Here is a 20,782-nt window from a genome sequence, read left to right as displayed (position 1 = left end):
CAGTGCAATATTCATCAGTTAGAATCACAGGAATCGTGCAACCAACTATCCAGGTTTCGGTTATAATATTATTTGTTCTCATGTCAAGCTTGAAGTGGTGCTGCTTATGCCTGTAACCAATTGATTCAGGAGTTTATTGCGGGGCATATAATGAAATGGATTGGAAAGCAGTGTTGAAAATTCAACCTGCTGTAATATTTCCTTTTGACCCCATGAGGATGCTATGTGCGTATTGATTGATTCCATACTTATTACACATACTTTACACACCATACCATAGTCTTATTAATCGAACCATACACAGAGTAAATCCGATCCGACCTCAGCGAAAGCATAGTTTTCTCTCTTAATTTCATTCGTCTTTTTCGCACACGCTGTGATGTGAGGGGCGGTCTTTTAACTTTCGACGTCACTGAACGCCTCTCCACCGCGTCGCGTCGGTGCGGATTGAATGGGGTGAGATTTATAAGCAAAAATCTGGCCCCGTGCGATGTATTTGACAAGTAAGGTTAAGAGACACGTTGAGCCTCGCATCACTTAACACGCGTACGTTTTCGTCCTTGATTGAATAAACACCGATTTACAAAGGAACAAGAGGACGAGCCGAGGACCTTACACCACACGCCGGTGGAGTTCACCTGATCTGCTCCACTCCAGACACAGATCCATCAAGTCACAGTGGGTAAGCAGCGCATCCAGAGCTGGAAATGATGCCGGCGTCGTTGTATACCTTTGCCTCTCTAAATGACACTATTCTGAGGCTAGCTGGACACGTTATAATTCAAGGTTATGCATTGTTATTCATATTGGATAGGTAGCTTGCTAGCTTGCTGCCGGGGAGCCAAGCTAGCTAACATAGCTAGCTAGTTAGCTAGCTAACCTATAGTATATATGTTCAATTTCACTAATTTTAGCTAGCTACGTAGCTAATTGCTTGTAACATTGCTAGCTATATATTTTAGCTATCTGATTTGGCTACTAGCTATATCTCTCTCTCTATATATAAATATACGTTAACCTGCCAGTTTTTTCATGTGTACTTTTAATAAACTGAAGTGAACTAACTGCTAGCATCTCGTCTGGTGGTGTGTGACGGAGGATGCTGCTGAAATTAATGCAGCTAGCTCAGGTCAGCTCATAGCAAAATACTATCACCGTGTGAGTGTGTGAGTGAGTGTGTGAGTGAGTGTGTGAGTGAGTGTGTGAGTGAGTGTGAGTGTGTGAGTGTGTGAGTGTGTGAGTGTGTGAGTGTGAGTGTGAGTGTGAGTGTGTGAGTGTGAGTGTGTGAGTGAGTGTGAGTGTGTGAGTGTGAGTGTGTGAGTGAGTGTGAGTGTGAGTGTGAGTGATCCATTTTTAATGCTGTTGTTTTGTTGCTGAAGTCTGTAGGTAGCTAGGTATAACGACCACTGTCCACACCAAGTGTGTACTTGTTCAATGTAATTTTAACTGCAAAAAAAAAAACCCGCTAGTCTTTGATCTGATTCTGACACTTACAGACCATGACCCGGCCATATCCAGTTCACGGTGGAACTTCAGGTTTTAATGTGTGTCTTAAAACATAACAATAAGACCTCCTTAATGTTGGTTCTTCTTAAGTCAAGCGCGTTCATTTATAAACAATAGATTATGATCATGATATAACTCGGCGTCGGGTTTTAATGTTCATGTGAGGATTTAATGTTCATGTCACTGTTCGTCCAGAGTAGACAATAGGTAATTGTTGATTGTTCCAAAGTGGTTTTAAAGTTTGGTGTACAGGAGTAATATGTTCTCCCTGATATTAATGCAAAAACGTTTCTATATAATAATAGGGTTGATTGAGCAGCTAAACACTGTTATTATGTTCCCCACGGAATGCTAGGTTTGCATTGTGTGGGCTTTCTTCCCTATCTCTCCTCCACTATAAGTGGGCTGTGATGAGATACTGTAGTCTTGTGAGTAAACACTCTTAAAACACACAAGTACACACTCTTTCTGATGGATCTTTCAAGGACAAAGTATTTCCTTAAGAGGCAAGTCCACTTGATTCTCAGCCAATGCAGTTAGATGGTGTTATGTTAACTGTGGGTATGATATTGAGTAGTTTGATATGTCACAAAGATCTATAAGCAGGTGCCATACTACATTTCTTCTTATGCAAAGTTATGAAATTGTGTCTTTAATCTATAAATTAACATTTCCCAGTTTGAGCATGGTGTTTACTGTTTTTAGATGGACAATACTGTTGCCAAGCATGGCACATCCACACACACAGCTTGTATACAGCTGTTAAATAAGTAATAAAAAGAGCCTTTTATCAGATTGGTACTCAGTACCGGCTGGCACTCAAAGTTCAGTACTCTGTTTCGGCAATAAAGAGGTGGTATCGGCGCATCCCTAATACTCAGCAGATAAAGGTGATGAGGAGGAAAAACGTCTCTGGTGTTTTTTTATGGATACAGGCAGCAGATCCACTCATGGAGAGGAAAGGACTTATCTCTCTAATCTCTGATGTGGCAATGCTGCTGTTGATAACACTGTGATGTAATCACCAAAGAGCTCAGCCACTCAGCCCTCCTCTCTGTGTGTTCGTGTGTCTGTCTGTTCTGGGGGGGGGGTTTCTCTTTCCTGGAAGGAGAGCAGGAACAAGCGTTTGACTCTCCCTAACCTATGGTGGGGGAAGGCAGGATTTGCTGCATGCTTGTGGGGAGGATTGTAGACCAACAGGAGTATCACACGGTTCTCCACAGCCTGCTCCTCTCCACTCTCACCCATAAAAGAAGGAGGGGCCTCTCAACTAGGCCAAAGGCAGGGAATAATATTCTACCTTGCCACAGTACATTGTGGTAACATATTCATAATCATTGATGATCGATGTTGCTCTACAATAATGCAATAGTAAACTTTTTTTATTATATTTTTTATGAAATTAGTCTGTTGACAAGAACAGACTTAAATCAAGATTTTGGTTCTGTTTATATGGACACTGTCCATTGATTTCGAACCGAAAACCAATGAAAGTCAATGGACCCGAAATAAGCGTTTTTTAAATTGCATGCTCAAATAATCTCAGTCATTCAAATCAAGTAATTTAGTATTTTCTGAGGATTTTACATGATTTGGGCATGACATTTCAAACATGTTAATTTAGGGTCCATTGACTTCCATTGGCTTTTGGTTAAAAATGCTATCAATTAGCGGTTAGTGACAGTGGCCATATAAACAGACCCAAAGTGTTGAATTTAGTCTGTTGATTTTGTAATTTGGGTGAACTATCACTTTAACACATTAATTGAACTAAAGGGTAGTGAATAATTAGATTTACATTACACTTACAATACAAAGGCTATACATGTTTCATGCTGTTTCCCAAATCTCTCTCTCTCTCTCTCTCTCTCTCTCTCTCTCTCCCCCAGTCATATTGATGTAAGTGCTTAGGCCTATACAGTGAAAGAGAGAACAGGGTCTCGACCTTAAGGGTTAAGACAACTACACTGATCCCACTTTCTTATCTCTAGTCTGTAAATAGCCCTGGACCTACAGTGACACAGACACACAAATCATGTCAACAAGTCATGGTGACAAGGGCTTGTGACTCCAGTCTCCTCTGATATAATGAGTGACAGGAATTTATTTCAAAACTACACTTTGTCTGTGTAATGAGGCAAAGTCCAAAGGTTCCGTACTTCGGGATCATACTCGGTGGGTCCTCAGAGGGCAGTCGGGTAGAAGGGTACGTGTATGTATGCTGTCAAGAGGAATGTTCTTAGGATGCTTATTGTAGCCTAGCCTTAGGCAACTGTTAATATGGGAACATTGTTAGTGGGCTTGCTTCAGCAAGTCCAACTATTGTTATTGCTCATACCTATTCTTATTATCCCAATTCTTCGACATGCTATTCCTCCTACAGCTTTTGAGCTATTCACACCAATCCAACATTCTGAAACAAAATTGACTTTAAATATTTTGCTTGAAAACTTGAAACGTCCTCAGTCAGTTCAGAGTGATTGTACTAACAGAAAGGCATGTTTACCGCAATTAACGGTAAACATGTCTAGTGCTATCCTACAGTATGTGGACTGTTGTCAAATATTATGAGTGTCTGTGTCTCCAGTTATGTTTACTAAGGCCAACATTCTGCAGTCGCAGTATGGACTTTGATGGCGTATATATGAACAATGATGTAATTAGTGGGCCTGCTTCAGCAAGTTCAGCTATTGTTATTGCTCATACTTATTAGTGGGCTTGCTTCAGCTATTTTTCCAACCTTTCCATCGTTATCCTTTCACCAGTCACTACTGCTTCACTCAGTATAACCCATACTGATTAACCCCTTAATTATTGATCTATCTATACCCCTATACCCCTCTCTCATTCATCCATCCTGTCTTTCATCTATCCATTCATCCATCCAACCAACTAATCAACCACCCATCCATCCATCCATCTATCTCTCTATCTCTCTATCTCTCTCTATGTATCCTTCTCTCATCTATCTATCTTTCCCTCATCTATCAAACTTCATCTGTCTATATTTCTCTCTCAAGTCAATCCTACAGTGTGTGTGGGTAATGGAATTTTTTTATTTATTTATTTGAAAATGTTTGTAGCCTAGTATGTTCCATGAACTCAGCTTTATCACTTGGATATGTTTATTATTTAAACTTAATTCTAACCATATGAGTCAGTTTAGCTAGAGCAGAGCAGAATCAGATCGCCATGAGGGGAACTGTTTGGACAAAGGTTGAATTGACCCTACATTCTTGGGTTTCCAATGGACTGCCACTGCCGTCATGCAGCTCGATGAGACAGTTTGGAAAGCCTGGTGAAATCCTTTGCAGAAAGCAGCTACAAAGGGGTGGAAACCCGTTTGAAATTAATGACGCCTAGCTAAGCCAATCAAATACCTAATGCCTTGATCGACGAGATTTTGTATATAGAGCACACTTCTGGCAAAACAGAATTCAGTTTCAGAAAATACGATGCACGTAACAGCAAGCAATCATCTACAGGCATTTGGGGGAGGGTTCTTGGAATGTCGCCCTAACATCCAATAAAATTGCGAGCTTGTTCTCATAACGCCACCCAGGTTCAATCCTATCCAGATCGGTTAATCGAAAATGCACAAAACACAATGTGATTTGGGCATATGGCTACGTGAGACTTCACCACACCTCGCTGAGGTGTACAGTACTCATTAATGATGGATGTGACAGAGTAGCTCTTTTTACCACCGCTTTTATGACTCGGACGGAGAGAGGGTATTGGCTCACCGCTCTCCACCTCCCTCCCGGTGGCTCTGTGACACACGAGGACAGGTCTCCCAGTGTCTCCTCCCAGTGGCTCTGTGACACACGAGGACAGGTCTCCCAGTGTCTCCTCAGCAGAGCAGACGAACGGATAAACAAGAGACAGAGGGAACGAGAGGGGAACACAAGCTGACCTTGGTGTTTGTTCAGATAGGACACTGTATGCTGCTGAACCGTACTAGACTGGATGTAAGACTAACAGATAGAAACTAGCAGTGGCAGCGTAGGGCCTCAATCACTTCCTCATCAAGGGCCTCAATGTGTTTTATTGGTAAAAACAAAAAAAAACAGGAATCGGGGGGCGGGGGGGAGGGAATGTTTGAGTTGTTTTTAAGTGGCTGCTGTGGGTTGTCTATTCTGCCAGTCTGGAAGGGAAGTCAATGTAGTTTGGGCTGTTTTTAAAATATCAATGTAGGTGACAGTTTTAGTTTTGTATATTTATGTTCTTTTTCTTTTTTTCCCCCCTGTGTCCTGTCCTCAAAGGCTCTTGTTCTCTCTCTCCCACAGATGACTGCACTCTGAAGAGCCTGCTGCCCCATTCTTCCTTTGCTACTCCCAACTCTCCAAGCCTGGTTACTTGTGACCTGAGGGCTCTGTGCAGTACTGGGAGCTCGAGTGCTCTTCACAGGATCTTGAGGAATACGCCACACTGAGGTAAGAAAAGGTGGGTCATTCACACGGCGAGGCAATGAATGGAAACGTTGTCCTAACAGTTGACTCTGCATTCATTTGGCCCTCCCTTCAGTTAGCTAGTCAACTGGCATGGGGTGGGATGGTTTCCTGAGGTCTGGGGTGGTAACTGAATTGGCCCTGTGTCTGTGGGGGTGATTATAGTCCCCTCCTGACCGTGTGTGTGTGTGTGTGTGTGTGTGTGTGTGTGTGTCTGTCTGTGTGTGTGTTGGTTTGAGGTGGCTCTTTTTTTCCTTCCTCTTCTGTTCATTGTGTGCCAGGTGTGTGTGTGTGTGTGTGTGTGTGTGTGTGTGTGTGTCTGTCTGCTTGGTTAGGTAGGTTTAGCTAATTATGAAATTAAGCAATGGTCTGGATTGACTGAACAAACTGTCTCACTTCAAGCCTGTACAAAGGACAAGTATACTTACTCAGGTTATGGAGCCTTGTTAGCCTGCTAACCCACCCTCACCAATCTCCCCCAACCCCTTCCTCCATAGCCAGAGTCCCTGCCAGTAGAGGAGCCATGATCCAGACCCATGGCTGCATGGTCACCCAGCTGACATTGACCCTGGCCCTGGCCCTGCTGCTCTCCCCCCTGGGGAGGGCGCTGGGCGAGGGGGAGGGGGAGGCTTCGCCAGCCCAGGTGCTCCAGGACCTGCTGGCACGCTATGGGGACAATGCCACCATCTCCGTCCCCCAGCTGCGCTCACTGCTGGCCCGCCTCAGCGCGGGGCAGGTGGACAACAGTACCGCTACCTCCACAGAGGGGCCCCTGCCCACTCCCAAAGCCAACGTTTCCAAAGTAAGTCACTACCTTGCCTCCAATTACCTGTTTTATTAACAGTTTGGGTGTCATCGTGGTCAGTTTCTTTAAGGGGGAACAAATGTCAGACAGACACAAAACAAACAAACAAAACTCACCTCTCTGCCTGTATGTTACCAAATAATCCAACATGATACTGTCTCATTAAGTCCCTAGATAAGATGAAATATCAATTCACAACTAGCATCATGTGTTGTTATTATTCCAAAATCACAAGGGAGGGCCAAACTAAAGCAAATTGGGCCATAAATTGCAGATGGCAGTTGCCCGGGGGTTGAATGTTTGACACCTCTTCCCTCTCTACTTTAGAGAGACCCCTCCCTACATTTCTCTCAATCTAGAAACTGCCCATTGCGGGTGATTATTTGGCTGTGTTCTCTCCAGAAGTGTGCACTTCCCTCATGGATGTGAAAGGAATGGACCGGTGTAAGGAAAACGGTGTAAACTCTCTCCAGCTATGCTTGCATCAATCCAGTGCTTTTTTAATGCACACGTGTTATAAGTGTATTAATGCACACTTTTGGAGACATGGTAGAGAATCAGAATGCAACCATTGTATGCCTCACAGTTCCCATTTGAGTGTGCATCTTTTTCCAAGTGTCAGCTTTAAGCTATGTTTAAGTAGTGTCTCATGCAAAACCTTTTTTCTCACAGCATTTTGTCTGGCCTAAGTGGCCTTTGGTGTGAATATGTAATAATTAGGTTATGGACTTTCATGTAATCCCTCTTGCTTTCAGCCACCCAAATAGCTGACATATTTGGCATTTTTTTCCAAGCTTATTGCCATTTATGATTGCCTGGGTACCATGTTGATGTGCTTCCAGTAAATCCTCTTAAAGCCAGAGACGGGGAAGGATAAGGCAGACTACATAGTTCAGTTGTCTGTCTGTATCTTGTGTGTGTATAGATTAGACATAAACACATTGACGTGGGGTGTTATTGACGTGTGTGTGTGTGTGTGTGTGTGTGTGTGTGTGTGTGTGTGTGTGTGTGTGTGTGTGTGTGTGTGTGTGTGTGTGTGTGTGTGTGTGTGTGTGTGTGTGTGTGTGTGTGAGAGAGAGATAGAGAGAGTTGTGTGCTTACTCCTGGCACCTTCCACATACCATTGTGTGTTGTCATGTCTGCAGGGCTGGCTTACGCATTGTATCTGCAGTTTGGTTTGCCTTGAGGGGAAAAACATCATGTTTGTTATTTGAGATGAAATTGATCGCTATCTCTGTCTGGAGCCAGACCAAGGGTAGTGGTCAGCATTTGCCTATTTGTGTGTGTGTGTGTGTATGTGTGTGTGTGTGTGTGTGTGTGTGTGTGAGACTAACAAAGGTGTACGTGCTTCTCTCCACAGTGCTTACCTGCAGATACCCTGGCAGTGTACAGCATGAGCGAGCAGTCCCGTCTGGATGGCCACGGGTTACAGGAGCTCTGCCCAACCATGCTCCAGCAGTTGGACGCTGGTGCCTGTGGCCCCCATAAGGGGGAGGAGCTTAGCAAAGAACCAGCCCCGAGGCCCACAGATGCTGAAGGTGAGCGGTGTCCAATCAAGTATTGAATACAGGCCTATTTACCCCCCCCCCCCCCCCCCCCCCAAAACATATTTTTTTTCTGCTATGCAGATACCATAACATTTTTATTTGATTGTAAACACAACAACTTTATAAATTACTCATCTTTCACTACAATGCAATCGCTGTTTTATACGTCTTCTCTGCAGAACTGAGTAATCACATTTGCCAGCTGTAACTACATGACATTAGAACAACGTAATGTAACATGTAAGAAGTGTGGATTCTCTTTGGGCTCAGATAGGCAATTCAATGCTTGGTTCTGTTAAGAATAAGCTTGTAGCACATTTTCATTTGCTGGCATAGATCACTGCAGTGCGATGTGCAGACTCCAGGAAGGTCAAAATCAAAGGCGACATGTTCCGTTCAGCCCCGACTTTTGACGACTCCCATTTCCTCGTCGGCTTCGGAACAGAATGGCTTTTAAAATTAGGAGAAGGCTCCCTGTCAGCAGACAGTCTGCTGGTCAAGAGAATCCTCTGGCATGTTAAAATGATACATAAAGTCACCTCCAGAACAGAATTCTGATCGACCTGGCTGACTGCCCTGACTGTGTATAGCGTCTTAGATTGCTGACAGTGAAAGCAACTGGATGTCCTTTTGTTACTTGAGAATCTACTTTACCATCTGGTTCCAATCTGTTTGTCTTGTGGATGGACTGCACCCATGTAGGCTGTATGTTGTTTTTTGGGGGGGGGCTCCCTATCAAGTCAGAGCTAAACCTGGGTATAACAAGAACCGCTAATGAAAGGGCTGGAGAATTTGGTGAAGTCCTGCGATGTTCCACCCACTGGGGCGCAGCAGCAGCAGCAGCAGCAGCTCTGGCATTCTTTCTAGAAACACAAGCCAGGAATGTCCAGCCTGCTCCACTTATACTGTACTAGTGATCGCTTCCATCTCTTCAACAGCCACACGAAATGAACAGTACAGATGCGCGAATTGATGCACAGTGTAGCGGTATGGTAAGGTAGCAACAATAAGGTGCTGTTCCCCCGAATATAGATCAGTTCATATCACCTGACGATGGTGTACTGTAAGTGAGCGCTGTAATGTTGTCATACGAACATAACACTCTTTCATCACTCTAACTCCCAACCCGTGACTATTTATTCCAAACCTCAACGTTACGGGCCATTTTAAAAGCTCTGGCTATTCTAGTCCCGGTGCCTCTCTCTCTCTCTCTCTTTGTTTTGTGACTTCTCCTCTGTCCGTTTTCTGTCCGAGTTGGCAGGACGAGCGTTAGGGACAGGATGTTTTCCTGGCTCAGTGTGTTATCTCTGGCCCTTTCACTTACCCATCATGCTCTGCTGTGCCCTACACTCTCCCCAGTGTTTGCGGAGCTGGTACGGCGTGGTGTATTTGGCCAGCTAGGACTAGAGATAAGGTGGCGCAATGTCACCCAGGTACTGCTGCTGCTGGGACATCGCAGTGACGTGGGCTGTGTCCCTTTGCCCCACTTTTCAGTACTTTTTTACTTTGTTCTCTGTCCCCCCGAGTTTCTTCCCCATGGGCTCTATTCAGCAATTTCGGGGATTTTTTTTTTGGTGAGGCTGTTTTGAAGGTTAGAATTTTCACATGACCTCGATGGAAGATGTGTTGATCATGCAGAAGGATATGTTACAAGTTGTAATGCCATCATTCAGTGGTTGCACACTTTATTTTATATTGAAATTGTACCTATTGATAATATGACAGTTCGTCATGACACAATAAATGCTGTAGAGTGTGGATGCCTACAGTACAGGTTGATGACTGTTGGTTAGATGATTCACTCGCTTAAACAAATTGGGGTTGGGAGTTTGAAATGTTTCATGTTTATCCTTTACAGGACCTTCTTCCCATAACGTGGAGGACGGGTATGCTGAGCTCCGCAAATCTCAGCACAGAAACTAACTTTTGCGGACTCTTCTCTTTCAGAAGGATGTTGGATTTGTCACCGGTGCTGATTCTGCAGTGTCTTCCTGCCTTTGCCACGCGGTTTCATTTCAGACCACAAGCGAAACCCACTGTGTGTGTCTCTACACAGGGCAGAAACGAAACTCTAAACTCGTAGCCTAACCTTTTTTGTCTTTCCAGACATTGTCCACAGATTCAACTGCCCTGACCTGTCAAAGTCACAAAAGGACTTCCTCAATTAGGCTCCAACCACCAGTTCCCTTTCTACAGGTTTCTATGGTGCCCGCTGCCCCTACCTAGAATTGTTGTGATGGTCTGTCTGTCTGTCTGCCTGTCTGCCTGTCTGTCTGTCTGTCTGTCTTTAATGTTGCTGATATTAACTATAACCCCCCTCCTCCCACAGTGTGGGGTTTCTCTATTCTGAGTGTGACGCTGGTCAGTGCCTTTTCCCTCACTGGCGTCTTCCTGGTACCCCTCATGAGGACGCACCACATGCGCCGGGCGCTGATCTATTTCATCGCCCTCTCCATCGGAACACTCTTCTCCACTGCTGTCTTCCAGCTCCTGCCAGAGGTGCAGTATCCATCCCCCCCCCCCCAATTAACCCCCCCCATCCCTCCGCTCCCCTCTCAAATATCACAAGGTTCCACTGATGACAAACGGTCTTCCATTACATATCTCATCATCCCCCACACCAGTTCACTACAGTGACTGGATGCACAATGCACAAACAATGCACCACTGACCAAGCACTGTCTCTGCCCTCCCTCTGGGCACTTCCTTCCTTCCTTCCTTCCTTCTTTTCTTTCCCTCTCTCCCCTCTCTTCCTACCAGAGGTTCTAATAAGCACCTGGGGGAGATCTGTGCCCAATGGCCATTACAAAGCTCATCCATTGCTTCAGTGATCTTGCCGGTGGAAGCCTTGATTGTTCTCTGTTATCTTTGTGTAATCCTGGGGGGGGGAATGCTGATACAGGAGTAATTATAGGGTGCTGTGTGTGTCTGCACTCCCTCTGACTGTGAGATCTAGGCCAGCTCTGAGACAGTACAGTGTTCTAACTGCTGCATCCTGTCTCTCACCACCCTGAAACCCAAGCCAAATGAGCATTTGAGGTTAATCAACAATTTTAAAACAACAACTACATCTGCTGTGTTAGTCCTTAAAGGGGTGAGTGAGGTGAGTGAGGTGAGTAGGTGAGTGGGTGAGGTGAGTGGAGGGAGTGAGTGAGGTGGGTGAGTGAGGTAGGTGAGTGAGGTAGGTGAGTGAGTGGTAGGTGAGTGAGGTAGGTGAGTGAGGTAGGTGAGTGAGTGAGGTAGGTGAGTGAGGTGAGGTAGGTGAGTGAGGTAGGTGAGGTGAGGTGAGTGAGGTAGGTGAGTGAGTGAGGTAGGTGAGTGAGGTAGGTGAGTGAGTGAGTGAGACAGCCGTCGGCCTGACAGAGGGCTGTATTGTCTGTCTGTCGTGCCATCCTGGATCCATGGATGTTGTTGTTTTAAAGTCCATCAGTGTTCTTGCCCTGTGAGGAGACACCTATCTGTCCTCAGCGAACACAAACAAACTCACCACCCATTGATTTCTGCTTCAATCTGGGACTTCCTAGTAAGAGTTACTCGTAGGAAGTTGTCATAAAGGCATAAAAGAATGCTTCTCTGCCCTAGATTTCTGCGTACTTCCTAATATCCCTCTTCCATTGTCCAAAGCTGAAAGCACCAATGGTTCTAGACAACAACATCCAAAGAAGCAGGATGCTTGCTCTGATGACATAATTGCTCCCTAATTCTCCTCTTGATCAAAGGTGTTTTTGGTTTGAATCACTCAATCATTGCTTTCAAATGCACGAGAATGTTGGTCTCCCGATGATCTCACACACAGGTATTTAAATGGACTGTGTCTATCGGGAATATCCTTAATTTATTGTGTGGGAATGGTGGTCAGACATCTGTGTAAGGGATATCTAGATTCTACTGCTTTTTGGGTGATTTTAATCCTTATTTTTTCAGGGGTGCCCTCTTTATGGTCCTTCATCATCTGGGAAAAACGATATCCATAATAATTTAATCTTAATTTATTTCTGACTAATATTCCCCTTTCTTTTTTTCCCCTCTTTTTTTTTTTTTTTTTTTTCCTTATTTCTCTCTTACCCCTCTCTCTCTGTTACTATGGTCACGGTCAGTGTGGGGTTATGGGTTCCTGTCCGTGACGCTCATCTCGCTGTGTTCGCTGGTGGGCGCCTGCGTGGTGCCCTTCATGAGGAAAACCTTTTACAAGCGGCTGCTCCTCTACTTCATAGCCTTGGCCATTGGCACTCTCTACTCCAACGCCCTGTTTCAGCTCATCCCAGAGGTAGTTTTGGTGTCAGTCAAATAGTGCCTCAGTGGTTCTCCCCTTAAAGCAACCCTCAGCCAAAATGGAACCCAACACAACTGGCGACTGTCACTCCCTTCCAAAATAGAACACGGCCATCTAGCCATCATCACTAGGTCTGTGTTATGACCTTTTGAAAGGGATAGTCTTTCTGAATTGGAACATTTTATATGTTTCTCTTTGAAAGTTGTTTACGGGTCTGGAGAGATTGTGACTGACGCTCAAATAATGTGAGGTGATTTGTGAATGCTAATAAGGGAATGCTTCCTGATTAAAAATGAATATATTAGCGGTTGGTGGCAGTCAGTGGCTAAGTAAACAAACTCACTGAGCCTCTCCTTGCCCTTACATACATTAATCTCAAGGTAAGGAAACATAGAAGCGGTTTTATTATTGAGCATATCCCCGACATATCCCCTTAATCTGTGTTGTATCATTGTGATTTTGGAAAAGAAGACTTATTCTTCAGCTGCAGGTGTGCTTTAAATCCCTGAGGGTCAGGAAGGGGGAAGCACTGAGGCACTTACTAAAGATTTGCTTTCGACAGTTTCACATTGCTGAAGTTTCAGTTGACGTGCCGTTAGATTTTGAGACTTTGCCATAAGATGCTACCACAACAGCAAGGCTACAGCACTTTACATAGTCCTCATGATTCAGTTTATCTTACGACGAAGTTTGAATTATGGCCAGTTTTTATGTCCTTGAGTCTAGACACTGGCGTGCGTACATATCCTCAGGGACTGATTTGTGTTGCTTCCGTAGTCTCAGAAAGATACCAGGTAGACTTGTCTTTCAGCACTTCCTACGATAAGCAGTTGCCTGGTGAGCTCACACACAGCATTTGAAAAAGAACAGCTTGACGTTACTTGAGAAGGACTGGAGACTTAACTTTCAGTAGTAAATTATTATTTTAATCACTGACAGTGAATGAAAGCATTCCAAATGTCACGGCCTTATATGCACCATACACGCCTAAACACATGTGGCATTGGCTCATCGTAACCCATAATTGCCATGTTCAGCTTAGACGCTGCTAAATCATGAGCCTTAACATAAGTGACACTCGTCTCACAACACTTAACCACAGTCACGTCAGTTATGTGTTTTTACGAAATGTACAACCAGGGGAGACCTTTTACAGGACACCAAGGCCCACGTTGAATAGACTGTAGTTAACAGCCAGTGGATGGATAGATTAGTTAAGCTAACTTTTTGTTTTTGTTGCTGTATTTTAGGCCTTTGGTTTTGACCCCATGGTGGATTTCTACGTGTCCAAATCCACGGTGGTGTTCGGAGGCTTTTACCTGTTCTTCTTCACAGAGAAGGTCCTCAAGATGCTGCTAAAGCAAAAGGATGGGGTGAGTGGACGCCATTTGTTCTCCAAAAGGAGAGGGTGAGTGGACGCCATTTGTTCTCCAAAAGGAGAGGGTGAATTGTTGGAAGTGGATTGTTCTGAAACCAGTACCTGAATGACCTGCGCACATAGCAGGCCTACATGTAGTACACGCATTACCCCATTGTGTTAGGACAGATAGCACGACTTTGTCCACACTGTAGTTCGGGCGAAGCAGCATCGTGCTAGAATGGCGATACCTGGCGTAAGACAATGCATATTACCCTAGATGACACGCGCTCTGTAATGCTTTAAAAAAAATAAAAAAAAGTCCTTCTTCTAGCAATGTGACTGCCTATGGCCCCTGGTCCGAGCATTGATTACTTTATCTTATGATGACTGATGGATAGATGATTCACTTACTTAGACAAATGTATTTGTTGTAAGTCGCTTTGGATAAAGGCCTCTGCTAAATGCCATAAATGTAAATGTAAATGCTTTACTCTCAAACTCCACTCTCAACCAACACATGTTGGAATGTGTTTATACTGTTCATACTGTTTATATTTGTAAGTACTTCTATTTTATTTTATTTCATTCTATTTTAAAACGTGTTGTTGCACTACTCTGTGGCACTGTCACTTTTGCATTTCACTGTATTCTTGTGTGCACGTGACAAATAAAGAATCTCACATAGATCAGCATCTATTCTGAGACGAGTGAAGAAGATATGTACTATGAACCCCATGTGGGTTATAATAAATCTTCTCTAAGACTGGTTTGCCAGGTTGAACAAGGCGTTGGTCTACTGAGAAGAAGCTGTTCATAATTGTTCTGACTGTGGAATTTTCCGTAGCGGCTTTTGGATGATGACCTTTTAAATTTGGTGAATGTGGTTTTCCCTACTTATTCAATCCATGGTATTCAAGTTTTACCTGAATACCAGGTAAAACTTTTTTTTTTTTTTTACTCCTACATCCCTCCTTAATGACATTGGTGTTGGGTGCTTTGTTTGCTTTCAGCCAAGAACAGGTTGTAGGCGTACAGTTGGACCAGTTATTATAGTCAATACTCACTGATACACGTCAGGGGAGGCTGGTGGAGGTAGAAATCAACGGACAAGTTCATTGTAATGCGTGGAACAAACACATGTCTACCTCCACCAGCCTCCACTGACACGTGTACTTCAGGGCCTGTACGTGTGTCAGAGCAACCATCTTCACACGCACATGAATGGCTTAGTATGGAATTCCCCTGACAGTGGCACCAAGCTATGTAGTTTAACTTAACTAACTGCCAAAGAATTCCGGAACACTCACCACCTAGTGTGCCGTAAGCGTTTTATGTGGTATTTTACCTAGCAACATTACTTTGATTGGCTATATTAAACGAAGCATCATCATTGATGCATTTTTGGTGAATGAAGTCACCCTTGGAAACTCAAGGATATGAAACCGATCATAACCACTAAAACTGCACCCTTCAGTAGCCTATCGAAAGGGTTCGCTTTGCTATGTAAGCAGTGCTGCATAACAGTTAATAGTGGTCGATGTAGTAAGAATATTATACAGTAAGTGTGTCATTGATTTGAAGTTGGAATGTGTTTTAGATGATGCCACCCCCTGGTGGATATAACCAAGTGCACTGTTGAGCCATGTGGTTTTTAACAGCCAGAGATGATTTACATTTATGGCATTTAGCAGACGCCTTTATCCAAATGGGTTTTCAGAGATTATGCAGCCAACGTAATGCTCCAACATTTTAGTGGCCCGAGTGTGACCTCTTGATCCAATTAGAAGGTACTTGACCTATAGACTCAATGCTCTCCATATGGAACACAGTCTGACAGCACAAAACATTCCATCTTCACCGAAGCTCTAACTTTACATAAAGCTCTTTCTCAACGGTCTATTCCAAAGCTATGACTGGAAATGAGCCTACATAGGAAGTCTGCGTTATCATTTTGAAATGTCCAATGTCGTGAAGAACACGGCCATGTCTCAGGAGTGCATCGTGGCCACGTCAGCACACACAAGAAACGTAATCAAATGTTAGCGTGCCTCCTGACTCTATACAGGGTAGCCTGTAGTTCATCTTCACCACACAGTGCTACAACTAGGGCTCTTGAGTTTCTCAGGAATCAGGAATCAGGAAACTATAAACAATAGTCATTGTGTGTGTGTGTGTGTGTGTGTGTGTGTGTGTGTGTGTGTGTGTGCGTGCGTGCGTGTGTCACAGGGCCACGGCCACGGCCACAGCCACTACCCAGCCGAGCGCTACTCTGCAGCCAACGGAAACATGGAGGAGGGCGTGACAGAGAAGCTACAGAACGGAGAGACGGGGCTCTCCCTGCCCAGGGTGGAAGGGGGGGAGGGGGACAGGATGCTCACCCCCACACAGACCTCACAGGTGAGGGGAGGGGGTAACGGCTGAGGGAAGCATGGAGGGACGGGGGGGGGTTCAGGATAAACAGCTCATTGTTATATTAGTGTTAAAAAAATAAATTAAAAAAACGGCTTCATGAATTACAGATTGTTGCTTTAAGTGCGTTATTCACTATAACACATCATGAAAGCAGATATTTTTGAAGTTCTTTCTTCTCAGATTAGTTGAAAATTAATGAAGTCATAAGACATACGTGTCTGTCACGCTGCATCAGGTAGTATGACTCACTGTGTGTAGATCACACACAAATATACTTAGACTACAATCAGTACAACCACACCTTGATGATGAAAGCTCCATGTTTAGACAAGGGTTATCGACTTGCCTGTTGTAAAAGCTCATTTTACACGTACACGTACACACACACACACACCCCTCCACCCCCAACACACACTCTCTCTCGTTCACTCACACACCCCTCCACCCCCAACACACTCTCTCTCATTCACACACACACCCCTCCACCCCCAACACACTCTCTCTCTCATTCACTCACACACCCCTCTCCTCCCCCTCCCCCCTAATAGGACTCCCAAAGCCTGGGCGGGGGTGGTGGGGGAAAGGGCGGCTGCTATTGGCTGAAGGGCACGGCCTACTCTGACATCGGCACGTTGGCCTGGATGATCACCCTGAGCGACGGGCTCCATAACTTCATCGACGGCCTGGCCATCGGGGCCTCCTTCACCTCCTCCGTTTTCCAGGGCATCAGCACCTCCGTGGCCATCCTGTGTGAGGAGTTCCCCCACGAACTGGGTGAGTGAGTCCATGGTGTGGTCTGCAATTAAGTCTCTCGTTGTCCTCCCCAGTTCTGCTTGGTTCACCACATTCAAATTCATTAAACTTTTATTTATTCTTCTGGGCCGAATTTCCCATCAAGATGGGGGGTGGTTTCTCAATGTGCAGCGCAGGCTATTTTTGGTCTGTGTATGTCCTCATTCGGTTTGAATGCAAAGACAAACAGTCAGTTATTGACAGATGTCCAAGTCTGTTGTGATATGACCTAGTTGGCCGGTTCTTACTCAACCTTGCTGTTGCTTGCCCTCTCTCTCTCTCTCTGTGCAGGGGACTTTGTGATCCTGTTGAACGCGGGCATGAGCATCCAACAGGCGCTCTTCTTTAACTTCATGTCCGCCTGCTGCTGTTACTTGGGCATGGGCTTTGGCATCCTGGCTGGCAACAGCTTCTCGCCCAACTGGATTTTCGCCTTGGCGGGGGGCATGTTCCTCTATATTGCCCTGGCTGACATGGTAAGGGTGTGCCTGTGTGTGTGCATGCGTGTGTGTGCTCCTCCATTATTGCAGACAGGTAAAGGATGGAAATGTGTGTTGGGGGTTGGATGTGTGTACCATGTTTGTAACAAATACAATAATTTACAATGCAACGCGTTCCCCTTTTGAGCATTTGCATGTTGTTTTATGATGGGTGTGTATATGGGAGGTGATGAACTGACCTATCTCTCTCTCTCCCTCCCTCCGTCCCTCCCTCCCTCCATCAGTTCCCAGAGATGAACGAGGTGAGTCGAGAGGAGGAGGAGTCGGGGGGCAGTGGCGGTCTCCTGACCTTTGCCATCCAGAACGCGGGCCTACTAACGGGCTTCGCCATCATGCTCCTGCTTACCACCTTCTCTGGCCAGATACAAGTGGGCAAGAACTGAACACAACCGGACCAAACCGGTTTGAACTGGTACTAGAGCTGGAACCTGGACCTGTCTGTAGGCCTGAAAGGGAAGGGTCCCTTCTCCCTCCCCCAGATCCCTCTCAGGCATAGTTTGGCCCAGTGCAACCACCACCCCCCCCCCCCATTTTTAAAACAAAAATATTATTACAGGAATCATGTCTTGGGTTCTTGTGCGGCAGGAACGCACCCTATATCAGACTTGTGAGAACTTTTTCATATGCAGTTCCCATATGCAGTAATGTACCTACTGGCAGAGGGGAACCCTATGTTTCTTGTTGGCCTTTCTTGACCAGCCCCCATGCACAACCTTCGCCTGCCAGCTGACAGATCACCTATTCCTCTGCTCTGTGGAAGCATGGCATCAACTCCTATGCTGAATGAACAGATGTGCAATATAGATATAACGGTTACTCACATTCTCCCTCTTTCCCCTGACTACTGAGCAGCCTTTTTGGCCCGAGAGACTGCTGTTGTCATGTTGACATTGTGTCCCGCTGTCATTGTGTTGCAGAGGAGCCTTTACTAGGACCTTTTGGAGTCAAGAGTCTGTGGATGGATGCATATTACCCATGAGCCTCTATATGTGTCCATGGGCCCACTACAATGCGCTCAGCGCAATCAGGTCATAGCTGTTGCAATGTAGACTTCCTTGGACTTTTTCAGAGTGACCCTTTTTTCATTCCATACCAAAAAAATAGATCAATCAACTTGAAGTGGAAAGTTGAACAAGCGTCAAGAACAAATAACTTCCCGGGGACTTTGACCTGGGGTGTAGATGTGTTATTTTATAAGATTAGGAAAGAAGGATTAAAAAAAATAATACAAAGGATTGACTTTGAACAACCAAATATGGACATACAGGCCATTTTAGGTGAAGGGCTCCATTGCAACTTTGTCTCTCCTATGAAGTGTCACCAGTGGGAGGAGCATGATGCTTTTGGTTTCCTCTAAGGAAGGACTCTTCTCCAGGCCCAATAGACTATGGCGGCCCCTGATGTCACAAAGCCTATTTTCCACAGAGTCCCCTAGTTAACCATTTGTGCTCTTTTTTTTCTACTTTGGATGCAATCCTCCATTCCTCACCCATACTGGATACAGTTGTCATTGAGGTTTGTCCTCTCTGACCATGTTCATTCTAATCTTTTTTTCAATGTGTTGTATGATGGAATTGTTATAATCAAATATTGTATGTAGAACCACAGGCAGGTACACACAAGATGTGCTTATTCAAACCCTATAGAAGAACGACTCGCCCCTCCTGTGGAGTTGGGTTATAATGCATTAAGCAAAACCCAAATCATGATTGATAAGCTCTTAGTCCCCGTCTACAATGGTAACGGTTGATTAGATCATTGAATAAAGGGGCACTGTTGTATTGGTGCTGTGTTGAGACTGCTCGGGTTGATGGGAGTCATGTCATCAGGGACCATCTGGTATTATACATGCTGTAACATAGATGTAGTGATATATCAGCAAAACTGTAGAGATTGGGATCATGCAGGACTTGATTCACATTGTCTTGTAGGCTTGCTGAGTCGATCATAGAGTAGATGTTTGGGCTGTTCAAGTTTCTTGATGGAGAGGATTTAGACATGCAATTATTAGAGGGATATTGAAACTAAATGCAATGAAGTGACACTTCATTGACATGTATTCAATTCAGCTTGCACAAACTCAGTCATACGGTTGGGTCCACACACAAAGGGCTCAAAGTTGTACATTTCAATTACATTTTCCAGTTTTAAAACTGACCACTAGAGGGAGGCAAAGCTTTGACAATGCACCAGGATGGAGAAACAAAACATTTCAAGACTAATCAGAGCACCACCTCCTAAAAACGTGTAATTCGTTTAAGGAGAATCACATAATGACAATAAAAATATTTCAGTCATCCTTCAAATATACTTATAACTGTTTCTAAAACCACCATCTGCCATGAAGAAATGTTATGTTGTGGTGGGAGAGGTTTCCCTGTTATGATAATCAAACATGATTAACAAAGTGTAGTTGTTTCTGTACCATAGTTGCTACGCATTGACCTCACGTGTCAGTCTCCACCTCTCTTGCCTGAAGCGTAGAACATAGTACAATACCAACGCAACATTCATTAGGCCTATTCTATCTACTCATTCTTCCATGTACAAAGTCAACCGTAAAATATTGAACAATCAACAGTTGTGATATGGATGATTTTACTTGTCATTGTTTAAGCCATGTGTTGTTTCTGATGTTTTAAAATGTATTTTACATTCAAATATATGAACACTACCTAAGTCATGTTTTTTTGTTTAGAAACTCAAGCCATGTAAAACCAATGATGCAATCTTTTTGTTGTGTGAGTGTTTATTCGTAATTTGTCACCATTCTAGCGGCGGTTTAAATAGTAGACAGGTTTAAACGGTTACTGTCAAAGAAGTGGGACAGTTGACAAAATACAACAGCTCTTAATTCAGAATACAGAATATCAATACATTTCAGCCTTCACACTTGACATTGACAGAAATACCTTGATACCTCCATACAGGATTTAGTTGTCCCAAACACCTCATTGTGTGACTGTCAGCAACTTTAAACTTTTTGAAGACATTATTTATTGATGCAGTAAATAAGTTAGACTCCTGTGCGCATAGTGGTGTCAAGACGAGTATTGTACCTTATGTATGTACGTTTTGGGAAACTTCATCAGCCTTCTCAATGTATCATGGGAACGTGTCTTTTTATAAACATCCT

At 44.3% G+C, this 20,782-nt stretch overlaps 1 protein-coding gene across 3 annotated transcripts; it reads left to right on the top strand.

Annotated features, from left to right (window-relative positions):
• The first annotated feature begins 500 nt into the window (after positions 1 to 500).
• Positions 501 to 20,782, top strand: slc39a14 (solute carrier family 39 member 14). 3 transcript variants are annotated; one of them, XM_083673781.1, is made up of 10 exons: positions 501 to 627; positions 5,796 to 5,942; positions 6,455 to 6,759; positions 8,123 to 8,300; positions 12,407 to 12,576; positions 13,833 to 13,955; positions 16,169 to 16,339; positions 16,903 to 17,128; positions 17,438 to 17,622; positions 17,871 to 20,782. In XM_083673781.1, the coding sequence occupies exons 3-10, from the start codon at positions 6,481 to 6,483 to the stop codon at positions 18,027 to 18,029; spliced, it is 1,491 nt and encodes a 496-aa protein (XP_083529907.1). In that variant the 5' UTR covers positions 501 to 627; positions 5,796 to 5,942; positions 6,455 to 6,480; the 3' UTR covers positions 18,030 to 20,782. The 3 variants fall into 3 exon arrangements, with proteins under 3 accessions (XP_083529907.1, XP_083529909.1, XP_083529908.1); XM_083673783.1 differs by lacking the exon at positions 12,407 to 12,576 and adding an exon at positions 10,639 to 10,808 and having other exon boundaries at positions 567 to 682; XM_083673782.1 differs by lacking the exon at positions 501 to 627 and adding an exon at positions 5,660 to 5,699.

This window comes from Argentina silus (genome assembly GCF_951799395.1).
Source record: "Argentina silus genome assembly, chromosome: 7".
Classification (NCBI taxonomy): domain Eukaryota; kingdom Metazoa; phylum Chordata; class Actinopteri; order Argentiniformes; family Argentinidae; genus Argentina; species Argentina silus.
This window is presented reverse-complemented; position numbering and strand designations above follow the sequence as displayed.